We start from the raw sequence: 17,874 nt of genomic DNA, 5'->3' as shown, positions 1-17,874 counted from the left end.
TGTGCTCAAGTCTCTGGAGTGGGACTTGAACCCACGACCTTCTGACTCAAAGGCGAGAGAGCCACTGCAGACACTGGAAATGAGGGGAATGAAGAAGAGAGGAGCGGGGAAGAGGGTGGCAAGGGGGAGAGCGTGGAGAGACAGCAGTTAGGAGCAGAGAAAGGGTAAAGAGGAGAAAGAAACAGAGAGAGGAGATGGAGGGATATGAAGGAAAGGGGGCAAAGGGCGATAGAGGGATAGGGAAGAAGGAAAAGAGAGGGAGAAAGAAGGGGAGAGGAGGGAGCGCCGCACTGTCGGAGGGGTGGTACTGAGGGAGCGCCGCAATGTCGGAGGGGCAGTACTGAGGGAGCGCCGCACTGTCAGAGGGGCGGTACTGAGGGAGCGCCGCACTGTCGGAGGGTCAGTACTGAGGGAGCGCCGCACTGTCGGAGGGGCGGTACTGAGGGAGGGCCGCACTGTTGGAGGGGCTGTACTGAGGGAGCGCCGCACTGTCGGAGGGGCGGTACTGAGGGAGCGCCGCACTGTCGGAGGGGCGGTACTGAAGGAGCGCCGCACTGTCGGAGGGGCGGTACTGAGGGGGCGCCGCACTGTCGGAGGGGCGGTACTGAGGGAGCGCCGCACTGTCGGAGGGGCAGTACTGAGGGAGCGCCGCACTGTCGGAGGGTCAGTACTGAGGGAGGGCCCCACTGTCAGAGGGGCGGTACTGAGGGAGCGCCGCACTGTCGGAGGGGCAGTACTGAGGGAGCGCCGCACTGTCGGAGGGTCAGTACTGAGGGAGGGCCCCACTGTCAGAGGGGCGCACTGTCGGAGGGTCAGTACTGAGGGAGGGCCCCACTGTCAGAGGGGCGGTACTGAGGGAGCGCCGCACTGTCGGAGGGGCAGTACTGAGGGAGCGCCGCACTGTCGGAGGGGCGGTACTGAGGGAGCGCCACACTGTCAGAGGGGCGGTACTGAGGGAGCGCCACACTGTTGGCGGTGCCGTCTTTTGGATGAGACGCAAAACCGAGGCCCCGTCTGCTCTCTCAGGTGGACGTAAAAGATCCCACGGCCACTATTGGAAGAAGAGCAGGGGGATTTCTCCCCGGTGTCCTGGGGCCAATATTTATCCCTCAACCATCTTCACTAAAAACAGATGATCTGGTCATTATCACATTGCTGTTTGTGGGAGCTTGCTGTGCGCAAATTGGCTGCCGCGTTTCCTACATTACAACAGTGACCACACTTCAAAAAAAGTACTTCATTGGCTGTGAAGCGCTTTGGGACGTCCTGAGGTGGTGAAAGGCGCGGGAGAAATGGGAGTCTTTCTTTCTCTGGAATGTGAGCCCTGCCAACTCTCCACTGGATCCCCTGCGTGAACAACTACAAACAAACCATTTACAAAGTTAAATTAACTCAAAGAATAGTCACGGGAGCTGAACCCGTCTCCCGTGCTGTGGTGCAAGTGTTGATTGGAGAGAGCCGCGCATCGCGAAACGTTGGCCGTGCCCGCCGGGATCTTGCCTGATGGGTGTCTACCGTTTACACAGGTCATCGTTAAGAAAACCGACTTCCTGATCGCCGATGCCCTGCCCGACAAAAACTACACGGTGCAGATTCGGGCAAAGGAGGAGTTTAATCACGGATCGTGGAGTGAGTGGAGTGCACAGGCCTTTGGGGTGCCCTGGGCAGGTGCGTCAATCTAAGATGTTCCCCCGCTCCTCCTCTTCCCATCTCCTCCTCTTCCCATCTTCTCCTCTTCCCATCTTCCCCTCTCTGTCTCTCTTCCCTCTCCTCCCCCTCTCCCCGCTCCTCCTCTTCCCATCTCCTCCTCTTCCCATCTTCCCCTCTCTGTCTCCCTTCTCTCTCCTCCCCCTCTCCCCTCTCCACCTCGTCCCATCTCCTCCTCTTCCCATCTTCTCCTCTGTCTCCCTTCTCTCTCCTCCCCCTCTCCCCTCTCCACCTCGTCCCATCTCCTCCTCTTCCCATCTTCTCCTCTGTCTCCCTTCTCTCTCCTCCCCCTCTCCTCTCTCCATCTCTTCCTCTCTCCACCTCTTCCCATCTTCTCCTCTGTCTCCCTTCTCTCTCCTCCCCCTCTCCCCTCTCCATCTCTTCCCATCTCCTCCTCTTCCCATCTTCCCCTCTCTGTCTCCCTTCTCTCTCCGCCCTCTCTCCCCTTCTCCCTCTCTCCTCCTCTCCCTCCCTCATCCGCACCTCTTCCCATCTCCTCCTCTTCCCATCTTCCCCTCTCTGTCTCTCTTCCCTCTCCTCCCCCTCTCCCCGCTCCTCCTCTTCCCATCTCCTCCTCTTCCCATCTTCCCCTCTCTGTCTCTCTCCTCCCCCTCTCCCCTCTCCATCTCTTCCCATCTCCTCCTCTTCCCATCTTCCCCTCTCTGTCTCCCTTCTCTCTCCGCCCTCTCTCCCCTTCTCCCTCTCTCCTCCTCTCCCTCCCTCATCCGCTCCTCTTCCCATCTCCTCCTCTTCCCATCTTCCCCTCTCTGTCTCTCTTCCCTCTCCTCCCCCTCTCCCCTCTCCATCTCTTCCCATCTCCTCCTCTTCCCATCTTCTCCTCTGTCTCCCTTCTCTCTCCTCCCCCTCTCCCCTCTCCACCTCGTCCCATCTCCTCCTCTTCCCATCTTCCCCTCTCTGTCTCTCTTCCCTCTCCTCCCCCTCTCCTCTCTCCACCTCGTCCCATCTCCTCCTCTTCCCATCTTCCCCTCTCTGTCTCTCTTCCCTCTCCTCCCCCTCTCCTCTCTCCATCTCTTCCTCTCTCCGCCTCTTCCCATCTTCTCCTCTGTCTCCCTTCTCTCTCCTCCCCCTCTCCCCTCTCCATCTCTTCCCATCTCCACCTCTTCCCATCTTCTCCTCTGTCTCCCTTCTCTCTCCTCCCCCTCTCCCCTCTCCATCTCTTCCCATCTCCTCCTCTTCCCATCTTCTCCTCTGTCTCCCTTCTCTCTCCTCCCCCTCTCCCCTCTCCATCTCTTCCCATCTCCTCCTCTTCCCATCTTCCCCTCTCTGTCTCCCTTCTCTCTCCGCCCTCGCTCCCCTTCTCCCTCTCTCCTCCTCTCCCTCCCTCATCCGCTCCTCTTCCCATCTCTTACCTCACTCCCCCTTTTCTCTCTCTCCTCTCCTCCCTCGCTATTCCTCTCTCCCCTTGTTCTCTCCCTCCTCTCATGCCTCTCTCCTCTACCCATCTCCTCACTCAGTCCCTCTTTCTCTCCCTCTCTCTCCTCACTCCCTCTTCTTCTCTACCCTCCTCCCCTTCTCTTTCTCTCATCCCCTCTCTCCATCTCTTCCCATGTCCTCCCTCAGTCCCTCCTTTCTTTCCGTCTCTCTTCCTCTCTCCACTTTCTCTCTCCTCCCTCTCAATCCCTTCCTCTTTGTTCACTTTCAGCCCATTCCAATTAATATTATTTCTTTTACAACAGATCCTCAGAAGAACATGATACCCGAAGAGGACATGGAGGTAATCGCAATATAACTTCACCCAGATGGTAGCTCCTTCTCCTTTCCCGCTGGCCGCCATTTTGTTGTTGGGAGTCATGTGATCCCCGACCCGCCACGGTCCTCGTTTACTGATGTGCTGCCATTCGTGAGGTGCTGAATGGGGGAGGGGCCCCACCTCCTCCCAACGGAGAGGGGCTGAATGTCAGAAAGAAAGATGCTATTCGGTTGCTCCACCGCACAGGAATTCTTCCAATCACTCTTCAATCGACTCTTCCAACGCACTCCTGGCTGGCCTCCCACATTCCACCCTACGTAAACTTGAGGTCATCCCAAACTCTGCTGCCCCGTGTCCTAACTCGCACCGAGTCCCGTTCACCCATCACCCCCTGTGCTCACTGCCCCGTGTCCTAGCTCACACCCAGTCCCGTTCACCCATCACCCCCTGTGCTCACTGCCCCGTGTCCTAACTCACACCCAGTCCCGTTCACCCATCACCCCCTGTGCTCACTGCCCCGTGTCCTAACTCACACCCAGTCCCGTTCACCCATCACCCCCTGTGCTCACTGCCCCGTGTCCTAACTCACACCCAGTCCCGTTCACCCATCACCCCCTGTGCTCACTGCCCCATGTCCTAACTCACACCCAGTCCCGTTCACCCATCACCCCCTGTGCTCACTGCCCCGTGTCCTAACTCACACCCAGTCCCGTTCACCCATCACCCCCTGTGCTCACTGCCCCGTGTCCTAACTCACACCCAGTCCCGTTCACCCATCACCCCCTGTGCTCACTGCCCCGTGTCCTAACTCACACCCAGTCCCGTTCACCCATCACCCCCTATGCTCACTGCCCCGTGTCCTAACTCGCACCGAGTCCCGTTCACCCATCACCCCCTGTGCTCACTGCCCCGTGTCCTAACTCACACCCAGTCCCGTTCACCCATCACCACCTGTGCTCACTGCCCCGTGTCCTAACTCGCACCGAGTCCCGTTCACCCATCACCCCCTGTGCTCACTGCCCCGTGTCCTAACTCACACCCAGTCCCGTTCACCCATCACCCCCTGTGCTCACTGCCCCGTGTCCTAACTCACACCCAGTCCCGTTCACCCATCACCCCCTGTGCTCACTGCCCCCATGTCCTAACTCACACCCAGTCCCGTTCACCCATCACCCCCTGTGCTCGCTGACCTACACTGGCTCCCGGTCCGGCAACGCCTCGATTTCAAAATTCTCCATCCTCCTGTTCAAATCCCCTCCATGGCCCTCGCACCCCTCCCTATCTCTGTAACCTCCTCCAGCCTCTACAACCCTCCGAGATCTCTGCGCTCCTCCAATTCTGGCCTCTTGTGCATCCCCCGATTTCCATCGCTCCACCATTGGCGGCCGTGCCTTCAGCCGCCTGGGCCCCTAAGCTCTGGAATTCCCTCCCTAAACCTCTCCGCCTCTCTCTCCTCCTTTAAAACGCTCCTTAAAACCGACCTCTTTGACCAAGCTTTTGGTCACCTGTCCTAATATCTCCTTATGTGGCTCAGTGTCAAATTCTGTTTGATAATCGCTCCTGTGAAGCGCCTTGGGACGTTTTATTATGTTAAAGGTGTTAAAAAGAAAGAAAGACTTGTATTGTTATCGCTCCACCATTGGCAGCCGCTCATCGAATGACGGTGGTTTGGCAAGATGGAATAAATGTTAAGTACGATGTCTTACTAATGTCCCTTTCTTCTGTGTCAGGGCTATCCCTCTACCCTGATAGACTGTGAGGACTGTAACGGTGAGGGGAACCCATCACAAGGTACGTGCAGTCAGTTTTGTCTTTATCGTGTTTATTGAAATCAGGAATTATTTCGGGGGGGGCTGAAGAAGGGGAGACAATCCCCACTCCTGGGTACCAACAGCTAGGGGTTGAGGTGGGAGAAGGAGCTGAGGTGGGACGAGGGATTGAGGTGGGACGAGGGACTGAGGTGGGACGAGGGACTGAGGTGGGACGAGGGACTGAGGTGGGACGAGGGACTGAGGTGGGACGAGGGACTGAGGTGGGACGAGGGACTGAGGTGGGACGAGGGACTGAGGTGGGGCGAGGGACTGAGGTGGGGCGAGGGACTGGAGGTGGGGCGAGGGACTGAGGTGGGACGAGGGACTGAGGTGGGACGAGGGGACTGAGGTGGGACGAGGGACTGAGGTGGGACGAGGGACTGAGGTGGGACGAGGGACTGAGGTGGGACGAGGGACTGAGGTGGGACGAGGGACTGAGGTGGGACGAGGGACTGAGGTGGGACGAGGGGACTGAGGTGGGACGAGGGACTGAGGTGGGGCGAGGGACTGAGGTGGGACGAGGGACTGAGGTGGGACGAGGGACTGAGGTGGGACGAGGGACTGAGGTGGGACGAGGGACTGAGGTGGGACGAGGGACTGAGGTGGGACGAGGGAATGAGGCGGACGAGGGATTGAGGCGGGACGAGGGACTGAGGCGGGACGAGGGGTTGAGGCGGGACGAGGGGTTGAGGCGGGACGAGGGGTTGAGGCGGGACGAGGGGTTGAGGCGGGACGAGGGTTGAGGCGGGACGAGGGACTGAGGCGGGACGAGGGACTGAGGCGGGACGAGGGACTGAGGCGGGACGAGGGACTGAGGCGGGACGAGGGGACTGAGGCGGGACGAGGGACTGAGGCGGGACGAGGGACTGAGGCGGGACGAGGGGACTGAGGCGGGACGAGGGACTGAGGCGGGACGAGGGACTGAGGCGGGGCGAGGGACTGAGGCGGGGCGAGGGACTGAGGCGGGGCGAGGGACTGAGGCGGGGCGAGGGACTGAGGCGGGACGAGGGACTGAGGCGGGACGAGGGAATGAGGCGGGACGAGGGACTGAGGCGGGACGAGGGGTTGAGGCGGGACGAGGGATTGAGGCGGGACGAGGGACTGAGGTGGGGCAAAGGGACTTAACTTGTGCTTTGCCATAGGGGGGCGATTTTAACCCGACTCGCTCAGCAGAAACCTGGCGGGCGGGCGGGCGGGCAGTTAAAATCGCCCCTGGCTCTTACCTGTCCGAAACCGCCACGATCGTAACATCTGCCATTTTAACCCTCTCTTCTGAGGCAGGCAGCAAGGGTGCGCGCCCGGAGCCAAGAGGGGTCCTTCTTTACATATTCATGTGGCGGCGCGGTGACATCATGGAGACCCGGCTGTAATTTTAACTCGGGGCTGAGCGGGGAGTCCACCTGGAGTTCAAACTGGGGACCAAGAACGAACTGTCAGTTTAGAAACAGGCTTGTGGTGATTGGCGTATTGTGACTTAGAGGTGGCGAGACGGCCGACCTATAAACCAGACTTCCCATCAATGCTGAGCTGAGGTGTTGGGGGAAAACCGCTCCGAGCCTTGCAGTTGTGCAACGCAAAATGTCGCAATTGCATTTCTCCACCCGTCGGTTGAGAGACACTCTCAGACTGTGATTGTGAGTCACACACTCTTGCAGTAGGAAGAAAGAAAGAAAGAAAGAGAGAGAAAGAAAGAGAGAGAGAGAAAGAGAGAGAGAAAGAGAGAGAGAGAGATAGAGAACGAGAAAGAAAGATTGAGAGAAAGCAAGATAGAGAGATAGAGAGAAAGAAAGAGAGAAAGAGAGAGAAAAAAAGATAGAGTGAAAGAAAGAGAGAAAGAGAGAGAAAAAAAGATAGAGAGAAAGAAAGGAGTCACTGTTGTAATCACGGCAGCCAATTTGCGCACAGCAAGCTCCCACAAACAACAATGTGATAAATGACCAGATCATCTGTTTTAGTGATGTTGGTTGAGGGATAAATATTGGCCCCAGGACACCGGGGAGAACTCCCCCTGCTCTTCTTCCAATAGTGGCCGTGGGATCTTTTACATCCACCCGAGAGAGCAGACAGGGCCTCGGTTTAACGTCTCATCCAAAAGACAGCACCTCTGACAGTGCAGTGCTCCCTCAGTACTGCCCCTCCGACAGTGCGGCGCTCCCTCAGTACTGCCCCTCCGACAGTGCGGTGCTCCCTCAGTACTGCCCCTCCGACAGTGCGGCTCTCCCTCAGTACTGCCCCTCCGACAGTGCGGCGCTCCCTCAGTACTGCCCCTCTGACAGTGCGGCGCTCCCTCAGTACTGCCCCTCTGACAGTGCGGCGCTCCCTCAGTACCGCCCCTCCGACAGTGCGGCACTCCCTCAGTACCGCCCCTCCGACAGTGCGGCGCTCCCTCAGTACCACCCCCTCCGACAGTGCGGCACTCCCTCAGTACTGCCCCTCCCACAGTGCAGCGCTCCCTCAGTACCACCCCCTCCGACAGTGTGGCGCTCCCTCAGTACCGCCCCTCCGACAGTGCGGCGCTCCCTCAGTACTGCCCCTCCGACAGTGCGGCGCTCCCTCAGTACCGCCCCTCCGACAGTGCGGCGCTCCCTTAGTACTGCCCCTCTGACAGTGCGGCGCTCCCTCAGTACTCCCCCTCCGACAGTGCGGCACTCCCTCAGTACTGCACCTCCGACAGTACGGCGCTCCCTCAGTACTGCCCCTCCAACAGTGCGGCACTCCCTCAGTACTGCCCCTCCCACAGTGCGGCGCTCCCTCAGTACTGCACCTCCGACAGTACAGCGCTCCCTCAGTACTGCCCCTTCTTGACAGTGTGATGCTCCCTCAGTACTGCCCCTCCGACAGTGCGGCGCTCCCTCAGTACCGCCCCTCCGACAGTGCGGCGCTCCCTCAGTACCGCCCCTCCGACAGTGCGGCGCTCCCTCAGTACCCCGCCCCTCCGACAGTGCGGCGCTCCCTCAGTACTGCCCCTCCGACAGTGCGGCGCTCCCTCAGTACTGCCCCTCCGACAGTGCGGCGCTCCCTCAGTACCGCCCCTCCGACAGTGCGGCGCTCCCTCAGTACTGCCCCTCTGACAGTGTGCCGCTCCCTCAGTACTGGCACTGGGACTGTGAGCCTAGATTTTTGTGCTCAAGTCTCATGGAGCGGGACTTGAATCCACAACCTTCTGACTCAGAGGCACGGGCTCTACCCACTGAGTCACGGCTGAGCCATCAGAAGCTCTACATTTTGCTTTTGTTAACCAGAATGACAGTGATGATGATGGGACAAAGGACTGGAATGGAGTAAGGTACTGGGAGAGGAACATCGGAACAGGAGGAGGCCACTCAGCCCCTCGAGCCTGCTCCACCATTCAATCAGATCGTGGCTGATCTGTACCTCAACCTCATTTACCTGCCCTATCTCCATATCCCTTGATTTACTTACCCAACAAAAGTCCGTCAATCTCAGTCTTGAACGCTCCAATTGACCCCCAGCCTCAACAGCTTTTTGGGGGGGAGAGTTCCAGATTTCCACCCCCCTTTGTGTGAAGAAGTGCTTCCTGACATCACCCCTGAACAGCCTGGCTCTAATTTTAAGTTGACGCCCCCCTTGTTCTGGACTCCCCCCACCAGAGGAAATAGTTTCTCTCTCTCTCTACCCAATCAACTCCTTTAATCATCTGCAACACCTCGATTAGATCACCCCTTAATCTTCTAAACTCGAGGGAATACAAGCCCAGTCTAACCAACCTGTCATTTAACCCTCTAAGCCTGGTATCATTCTGCTGCAAGGTCAAGGGATTGCGATGAGACAAGACACTGGGATAGGACGGGAAGATTGGGATGGACCAGGCGATGAGATGGGGCAATGGGTTGGGAGGGGAATAAATTTGGCATGGACAGGGGAGTCCTGGGCCAACATTAGCCCCCCATCCACCACCTAAAAACAAATGAACTGGTCGTTATCACGGTGCCGTTTGTGGGATCTTGCTGTGCGCAAATTGGGTGGTGTATTTCCCACATTACAACACTTCAAAAAGTACTTCATTGGCTGCAAAGCGCTTTGGGACGTCCTGAGGTCGTGAAAGGCGCTGGAGAAATGTAAGCCTTTCTTTTTTTGGGGGATTGTGCAGGGGAAAGAGGTGGACCAGAGGATTTGGATGGATTGGGATAGGTCACATCTTGTCGAAGCTCTTGTCCAAGAGTTACAGACATTTTTCTTGCCGCACTCGCAACGGTCCTCCATTCTAGGAGAAGGAATGAGAATGAGACACGGTTTGTGTGGTTAAGAACATAAGAACATCAGAATTAGGAGCAGGAGTCGGCCATTCGGCCCCTCGAGCCTGCTCCACCATTCAATAAGATCATGGCCGATCATCCACCTCAACTCCACTTTCCCGCCCGAACCCTTGATTCCCCGAGAGTCCAAAAATCTATCAATCTCGGCCTTGAATATACTCAACGACTGAGCCTCCACAGCCCTCTGGGGTAGAGAATTCCAAAGATTCACCGCCCTCTGAGTGAAGAAATTCCTCCTCATCTCAGTCCGAAATGGCCGACCCCTTATCCTGAGACTGTGACCCCTGGTTCTAGACTCTCCAGCCTCTCAGCATCTACCCTGCCAATCCCCCTCAGAATCTTGTATGTTTCAATGAGATCACCTCTCATTCTTCTAAACTCCAGGGAATATAGGCCCATTCTACACAATCTCGCCTCATAGGACAACCCTCTCATCCCAGGGATCAATCTAGTGAACCTTCGTTGCACCGCCTCCAAGGCAAGTACATCCTTCCTTAGATAAGGAGACCAGAACTGTGCACAGTACTCCAGGTGTGGTCTCACCAAGGCCCTGTACAGTTGTAGCAAGACTGCCTTACTCTCAGTAAAAGAGACGGTGAAGCTGTCAGACTGTTGCATAAACCCGTCTGGTTCACCAATGTCCCTTTAGGGAAGGACGTCCTTACCCGGTCTGGGCCTACACGTGACTCCAGTCCCACACCAACATGGTTGGCTCTTAACTGCCCTTTGAAGTGGCCTAGCGAGAAGAAGGCCCACCGCCACCTTCTTGGGGCCGCTAGGGTTGGGCGATAAATGCCGGCCTCGCCAGCGACGCCCACATCCGGAGAAAGAATTTAAAAAGGCAACATTAGGTGGGGAATCAGTGGGGTTCCTACCACTGAGAAAATAGTTCAGGCTTCCTGCTCCTGTTCACTATCTGGTGAATTCCACCGGAAAATGGCCACATCCGGATGTCAAGTGAGGACAGGCTTGTCTCGTCTGTGACACCTTCCCCGCTTGAATTGCCATCAGACGTTCACTATCCTGGCACATCGAGAGGCTGTGGGAGGAGATTAAATGGGTGGGTAGAGTCCGTGATAGGGGAGAGTGTACATGGGCTGTGGGAGGAGATTAAATGTGTGGGTAGAGTCCATGATAGGGGAGAGTGTACATGGGCTGTGGGAGGAGATTAAATGGGTGGGTAGAGTCCGTGATAGGGGAGAGTGTACATGGGCTGTGGGAGGAGATTAAATGGGTGGGTAGAGTCTGTGATAGGGGAGAGTGTACATGGGCTGTGGGAGGAGATTAAATGGGTGGGTAGAGTCCGTGATAGGGAAGATTGTACATGGGCTGTGGGAGGAGATTAGATGGGTGGGTAGAGTCTGTGATAGGGGAGAGTGTACATGGACTGTGGGAGGAGATTAAACAGGTGGGTAGAGTCTGTGATAGGGGAGAGTGTACATGGACTGTGGGAGGAGATTAAACAGGTGGGTAGAGTCTGTGATAGGGGAGAGTGTACATGGGCTGTGGGAGGAGATTAAATGGGTGGGTAGAGTCCGTGATAGGGGAGAGTGTACATGGACTGTGGGAGGAGATTAAATGGGTGGGTAGAGTCCGTGATAGGGAAGATTGTACATGGGCTGTGGGACGAGATTAAATGGGTGGGTAGAGTCCGTGATAGGGGAGAGTGTACATGGGCTGTGGGAGGAGATTAAATGGGTGGGTAGAGTCCGTGATAGGGAAGATTGTACATGGGCTGTGGGAGGAGATTAAATGGGTGGGTAGAGTCCGTGATAGGGGAGAATGTACATGGGCTGTGGGAGGAGATTAAATGGGTGGGTAGAGTCTGTGATAGGGGAGAGTGTACATGGGCTGTGGGAGGAGATTAAATGGGTGGGTAGAGTCCGTGATAGGGGAGAGTGTACATGGGCTGTGGGAGGAGATTAAATGGGTGGGTAGAGTCAGTGATGGGGAGAGTGTACATGGGCTGTGGAGGAGATTAAATGAGTGGGTAGAGTCAGTGATAGGGGAGAGTGTACATGGGCTGTGGGAGGAGATTAAATGGGTGGGTAGAGTCCGTGATAGGGGAGAGTGTACATGGGCTGTGGGAGGAGATTAAATGGGTGGGTAGAGTCAGTGATAGGGGAGAGTGTACATGGGCTGTGGAGGAGATTAAATGAGTGTGTAGGGTCAGTGATAGGGGAGAGTGTACATGGGCTGTGGGAGGAGATTAAATGGGTGGGTAGAGTCAGTGATAGGGGAGAGCGTACATGGGCTGTGGGAGGAGATTAAATGGGTGGGTAGAGTCCATGATAGGGGACAGTGTACATGGGCTGTGGAGGAGATTAAATGAGTGTGTAGAGTCAGTGATAGGGGAGAGTGTACATGGGCTGTGGGAGAAGATTAAATGGGTGGGTAGAGTCAGTGATAGGGGAGAGCGTACATGGGCTGTGGAGGAGATTAAATGGGTGGGTAGAGTCCATGATAGGGGAGAGTGTACATGGGCTGTGGGAGGAGATTAAATGAGCGGGTAGAGTCTGTGATAGGGGAGGGTGTACATGGGCTGTGGGAGGAGATTGAATGGGTGGGTAGAGTCTGTGATAGGGGAGAGTGTACATGGGCTGTGGGAGGAGATTAAATGGGTGGGTAGAGTCCGTGATAGGGGAGAGTGTACATGGGCTGTGGGAGGAGATTAAATGGGTGGGTAGAGTCCGTGATAGGGGAGAGTGTACATGGGCTGTGGGAGGAGATTAAATGGGTGGGTATAGTCAATGATAGGGGAGAGTGTACATGGGCTGTGGAGGAGATTAAATGGGTGGGTAGAGTCCGTGATACGGGAGAGGGTACATGGGCTGTGGGAGGAGATTAAATGAGTGGGTAGAGTCTGTGATAGGGGAGGGTGTACATGGGCTGTGGGAGGAGATTGAATGGGTGGGTAGAGTCTGTGATAGGAGAGAGTGTCCATGGGCTGTGGAGGGAGATTAAATGGGTGGGTAGAGTCCGTGATAGGGGAGAGGGTACATGGGCTGTGGGAGGAGATTAAATGGGTGGGTAGAGTCCGTGATAGGGGAGAGGGTACATGGGCTGTGGGAGGAGATTAAATGGGTGGGTAGAGTCTGTGATAGGGGAGAGTGTACATGGGCTGTGGGAGGAGATTAAATGGGTGGGAAGAGTCCATGATGGGGTAGAGTGTGCTTTGGAAGCAGTATATTGCTACAGCAAGTATATCTGTACATGAAAGTAGTTATTTGATGGACTTTGGGACCTCTTGAGAACTTGCTGGCCAAACGTCCCTTCCTTTAGTCGTCAATATTGACCGTTTTCTGCACTACCTGTGGAGCAAGTTCCCACAGGATCTTACAGACTTAAAAACACGATCTGGCACATTGTGTCATCCTGTCCCGACACTTCAGGGGCAGAAAATATTGTTGCTTCAGTGCGGTGTCCTCCATGATCTCTTCCATCCTGTTGTTTTGAGAGTTTGAAGACGTGCGCAAGCTTGTTTCTGGTGGTTGAGGTCTTGTGAAACATCTTCACCACAGAAACAATTTGTCTCCTGAGCGAAGCTCTTACAGGGTTGGCAAGGAGCTGTCCTTCAACCTTTACCACAAATTGGAACAACCCTTGAGGAACAGGAGGATGGGCCATTCAGCCCCTCGAGCCTGTTCCGCCATTCATGGCTCTGATCCATTTTCCCGCCTTGACACCCTTTACCCAACAGCAATCAATCCATCCCATCGATCTCAGTCTTGAAAGCGCCAATTGACCCCTAGCCTCAACAGCTTTTTGGGGGAGAGAGTTGCAGATTTCCACCACCCTTTGTGTGAAGAACTGCTTCCTGACATCACCCCTGAACGGCCTGGCTCTAATTTTAAGGTGACGCCCCCCCTTGTTCTGGACTCCCCCCACCAGAGGAAATAGTTTCTCTCTCTCTCGACCCGATCAACTCCTTTAATCATCTTAAACACCTCGATTAGATCACCCCTTAATCTTCTTAGACAGTGCCCATTATAAAAGTGAATTAGGAGCAGGAGTCGGCCATTCGGCCCCTCGAGTCTGCTCCACCATTCAATGAGATCATGGCTGATCTTCGACTTCAACTCCACTTTCCCGCCCGATCCCCAGATCCCTTGATTCCCCGAGAATCCAAAAATCTATCGATCTCTGTCTTGAAGGTATCGTCGTTTATAATGGAACGAGTTGACATAGAAGTGTGACTAAAGTGTGACAACAGGAAGTGGTGTTTGATAGAATAGATAAGGGAGAACCAGTGGATGTGGTGTATTTGGACTTTCAGAAGGCTTTCGATAAGGTCCCGCATAAGAGATTAGCGTGCAAAGTTAAAGCACATGGGATTGGGGGTAAGGTATTGACTTGGATAGAGAACTGGTTGGCAGACAGGAAGCAAAGAGTTGGAATAAATGGGTCTTTTTCCGAGTGGCAGGCAGTGACTAGTAGGGTACTGCAGGGATCGGTCCTTGGACCCCAGCTATTCACAATATATATTAATGATCTAGACGAGGGAACTAGATGTAATATCTCCAAGTTTGCAGACGACACAAAGCTGGGTGGGCGTGTGTGCTGTGAGGAGGATGCCGAGAAACTCCAGTACAATTTGGACAGGTTGGGTGATTGGGCAGATGCATGGCAGATGCAGTATAATGTGGAAAAATGCGAGGTTATCCACTTCGGTGGCAAAAACAGGAAGACAGATTATTATCTGAATGGCAATAGATTGGGAAAAGGGGAAGTGCAACGAGGCCTGGGTGTCCTTGTGCACCAGTCGCTGAAGGTAAGCATGCAGGTGCAGCAGGCGGTTAAGAAGGCAAATGGTATGTTGGCCTTCCTAGCGAGAGGATTCGAGTACAGGAACAAGGATGTCTTGCTGCAGTTGTACAGTTGGTGACACCACACCTTGAGTATTGTGTGCAGTTTTGGTCGCCTTATCTGAGGAAGGATGTTCTTGCCATGGAGAGAGTGCAGCGAAGATTCACCAGACTGATACCTGGGATGGCAGGAATGACGTATGAGGAGAGATTGGGTCGATTAGGCTTATATTCGCTAGAGTTTAGAAGAATGCGAGGGGATCTCATTGAAACTTATAAAATTCTAACAGGTCTAGACAGACTAGATGCAGGAAGGATGTTCCCGATGGCGGGGGAGTCCAGAACCAGGGGTCACAGTCTAAGGATAAGGGGTAAGCCATTTAGGACAGAGATGAGGAGGAATTTCTTCACCCAGAGAGTGGTGAACCTGTGGAATTCTCTACCACAGAAGGCCGTTGAGGCCAATTCATTTAAATATATTCAAAAAGGAGTTAGATATATTTCTTAAGGCTGAAGGGATCAAGGGATATGGGGAGAAAGCAGGGACAGGGAACTGAATTTGGATGATTAGCCATGATCTCATTGAATGGCGGAGCGGGTTCGAGGGGCCGAATGGCCTACTCCTGCTCCTATCTTCTATGTTTCTCTGAAGTGCGCTCAGTACCTGTTACATCCGTGATGATGTATTTGTTTTGCTTCCCATTTCAATTGAAGGGTCCCACCATCCGGAGTGGAACATCTTTCCTCAGTACGGACTGTGGTCTCTGGTAGCGAGTCTTCTCACCGTGACCACACTTTTCATCATCATTGTCATCAGGTAAGAACTAGAGAGGACACAGACTCATGGTAGCGTCGCTGGTGCCCTCGTCCGCTGTTTAAACGAGGTGGGCTGGAATACAAAGGGGAGGCAGTGATGCTTCAGTTGTACCGAGCTCTGGTCAGACCCTATCTGGAGTAACTGGGTTCAGTTCTGGGCCCCGCCCCTCAGGAAGGATATCTTGTCCTCGGAGGGGGAGTAGCACAGATTCACCAGAAAGATACCCGGGGGGGGGGGGGTCTTAAAGGGTTAAACTCCGAGGACAGGTGGCACAGACCGGGCTTGTATTCTCTCGAGTTTAGAAGATTAAGGGGTGATCTAATCGAGGTGTTTAAGATGATTAAAGCAGTTGATCGGGTAGAGAGAGAGAGAAACTATTTCCTCTGGTGGGGGGAGTCCAGAACAAGGGGGGGCGTCACCTTAAAATTAGAGCCCGGCCGCTCAGGGGTGATGTCAGGAAGCACTTCTTCACACAAAGGGGGGTGGAAATCTGCAACTCTCCCCCCAAAAAAGCTGGATTGGAGATTCCAAGACTGAGATGGATTAGATGTTTGTTGGATAAGGGTGTCGGAGCAAAGGCGGGTTGATGGAATTGAGGGGCAGATCAGCCGCGATCTGATTGAATGTCGGAGCAGGCACCCGAGAGGCTGAATGGCCTGTTCCTGTTCCTAATGTTGCTAAGGAGTGCAATAAATCCTAAGGAATGCAGCGAAGATTCACCAGACTGATACCTGGGATGGCAGGAATGACGTATGAGGAGAGATTGGGTCGATTGGGCTTATACTTGCTGGAGTTTAGAAGATTGAGAGGGGATCTCATTGAAACTTATAAAATTCTAACAGGACTAGACGGGCTAGATGCAGGAAGGATGTTCCCGGTGGTCGGGGAGTCCAGAACCAGGGGTCACAGTCTAAGGATAAGGGGTAAGCCATTTAGGACAGAGATGAGGAGGAATTTCTTCACCCAGAGTGGTGAACCTGTGGAATTCTCTACCACAGAAGGCAGTGGAGGCGAATTCATTAAATATATTCAAGAAGGAGTTGGATATATTTCTTAAGGCTAAAGGGATCAAGGAATATGTGGAGAAGGCAGGGGCCGGGTACTGAATTTGGATGATCAGCCATGATCTCATTGAATGGCGGAGCAGGCTCGAGGGGCCGAATGGCCTACTCCTGCTACTATCTTCTATGTTTCCTGTGACCTCCCCCAGACCTCACGTAGCCCGGTGGGGGTCAGCGTTGGAGGTTCACCAGCGGGTAATGCCCTGATGTAATTGCCCGGGGTTTTTTTTTTTTAGGTCTGCCGCCCCCCCCGCCACCCCCCCAACCACCACCGTGCCACCCTACTGCGTCACCGCGCAAAGTAACAGTCCTCGTTTGTTTCGGCAGGTACCGGAAGAAATGGAAGGACAAGGCAACGGAGAAGAGCAAAGCTGAGCGCTGCCCGGACTACTTACCCATCCAGCTGATCACCATGTCTGAGACCCAGGGGCCAGCCAGGGAGTCCGAGGCTACAGCCGAGACCCCGCTCCGGCAGACCCCCGGCACCCCGCCTTTGCAGGACGAAGGGGCGGCCGGCGCTCCCGAGGACCAGCCGCACTTCGACATCATCAACGTGGGCTACTTTTACATCCCGCATTGAACCGCGCGGCGGGACGGGGGAAGAGAACCCAGATCTTTAATCGGCTCCTTTGAGACGGAGGAGGGAGGGAGGAGGTGGCCGGAATGAGGAGCACTCTCATCCTCCTTTGTCCACCGGGGCAGGAAGGCGGGGTTCGATGCGCTCGTGGATTCCGCGAGAGGAACTGGTTCCCGCAACGATGCCAAGCCTGCGGGAGACCTCGCGCTACACTTGCACAGCTCGGCGGCGGGGCGAACAGCCCCCGGGCCTTCCGAACGTCGCGTCATATTAGTCTCGCTTTTATGCCTCAGCTACCTCTTCCGTGACCTTTACTCTCGGCCGCGGCCTAACTGAATGGTGGAACAGGCTCGGCGGGCTGAATGGTCCACTCCTGTTCCTATAACTAGATTATATGAGAGAAAGGAAGGAACACTTGCATTTACATAGCGCCTTTCACGACCACCGGACGTCCCAAAGCGCTTTACAGCCAATGAAGTACTTTTTTTGAAGTGTGGTCACTGTTGTAATGTGGGAAACGCAGCAGCCAGTTTGCGCACAGCAAGCTCCCACAAACAGCAATGTGATAATGACCAGATCATCTGTTTTTAGTGATGTTGGTTGAGGGATAAATATTGGCCCCAGGACACCGGGGAGAACTCCCCCTGCTCTTCTTCCAATAGTGGCCGTGGGATCTTTTACATCCACCCGAGAGGGCAGACAGGGCCTCGGTTTAACGTCTCGTCCCAAAGACTACCATTGGCTCACCTTGCTGTCTATGCGGTGCTGGGTTTTGGGAGGGGCCGGGGTGGGGGGGGGGAACGGCGATGAAATTTCTTTAGCTGGCTTCAAGGTGGAGCATGAAGCGTCCGTCTCTTTACAGGTACAGGACGGGTAGGTGGGGGGGGGCGGGTAGGTGGGGTGGGGGGGGCGGGGGGAAAGTCAGAACTACACAAAGAACCAGGGCAAAACGATCTTATTTGACGCCAACCTCGCAAAGGGTCCTTTGGAGATGGGAACCGCGCGTCGCAACTCTTCCGTCACGCCCTGGTTCAGCAGCCTGTCGCAAAATGGAGTCTCTCTCACAAAATGGAGTCTCTCTGACAAAATGGAGTCTCTCTCACAAAAT

The 17,874-nt window shown here is 55.0% G+C and overlaps 1 protein-coding gene across 1 annotated transcript in view; it reads left to right on the top strand.

Annotated features, from left to right (window-relative positions):
* Window positions 1–17,536, top strand: part of LOC147086570 (interleukin-6 receptor subunit alpha-like) — a 71,835-nt gene extending 54,299 nt beyond the window's left edge. Inside the window, exons 6-10 of the mRNA XM_085978272.1 lie at window positions 1,527–1,668; window positions 3,405–3,442; window positions 5,149–5,209; window positions 15,026–15,128; window positions 16,517–17,536. Of these exons, the coding sequence (XP_085834398.1) occupies window positions 1,527–1,668; window positions 3,405–3,442; window positions 5,149–5,209; window positions 15,026–15,128; window positions 16,517–16,769 (597 nt within the window). The 3' untranslated portion in view covers window positions 16,770–17,536. The remainder of the gene's footprint in view (window positions 1–1,526; window positions 1,669–3,404; window positions 3,443–5,148; window positions 5,210–15,025; window positions 15,129–16,516) is intronic.
* The last annotated feature ends 338 nt before the right edge of the window (window positions 17,537–17,874 follow it).

Source organism: Somniosus microcephalus, unplaced genomic scaffold (assembly GCF_052327205.1).
Source record: "Somniosus microcephalus isolate GS21.2 unplaced genomic scaffold, FLI_Smic_1.0 unresolved_chr7, whole genome shotgun sequence".
Lineage (NCBI taxonomy): Eukaryota > Metazoa > Chordata > Chondrichthyes > Squaliformes > Somniosidae > Somniosus > Somniosus microcephalus.
Note: the sequence above shows the minus strand (reverse complement) of the source record. Positions and strands in the feature narration are given on the sequence as shown.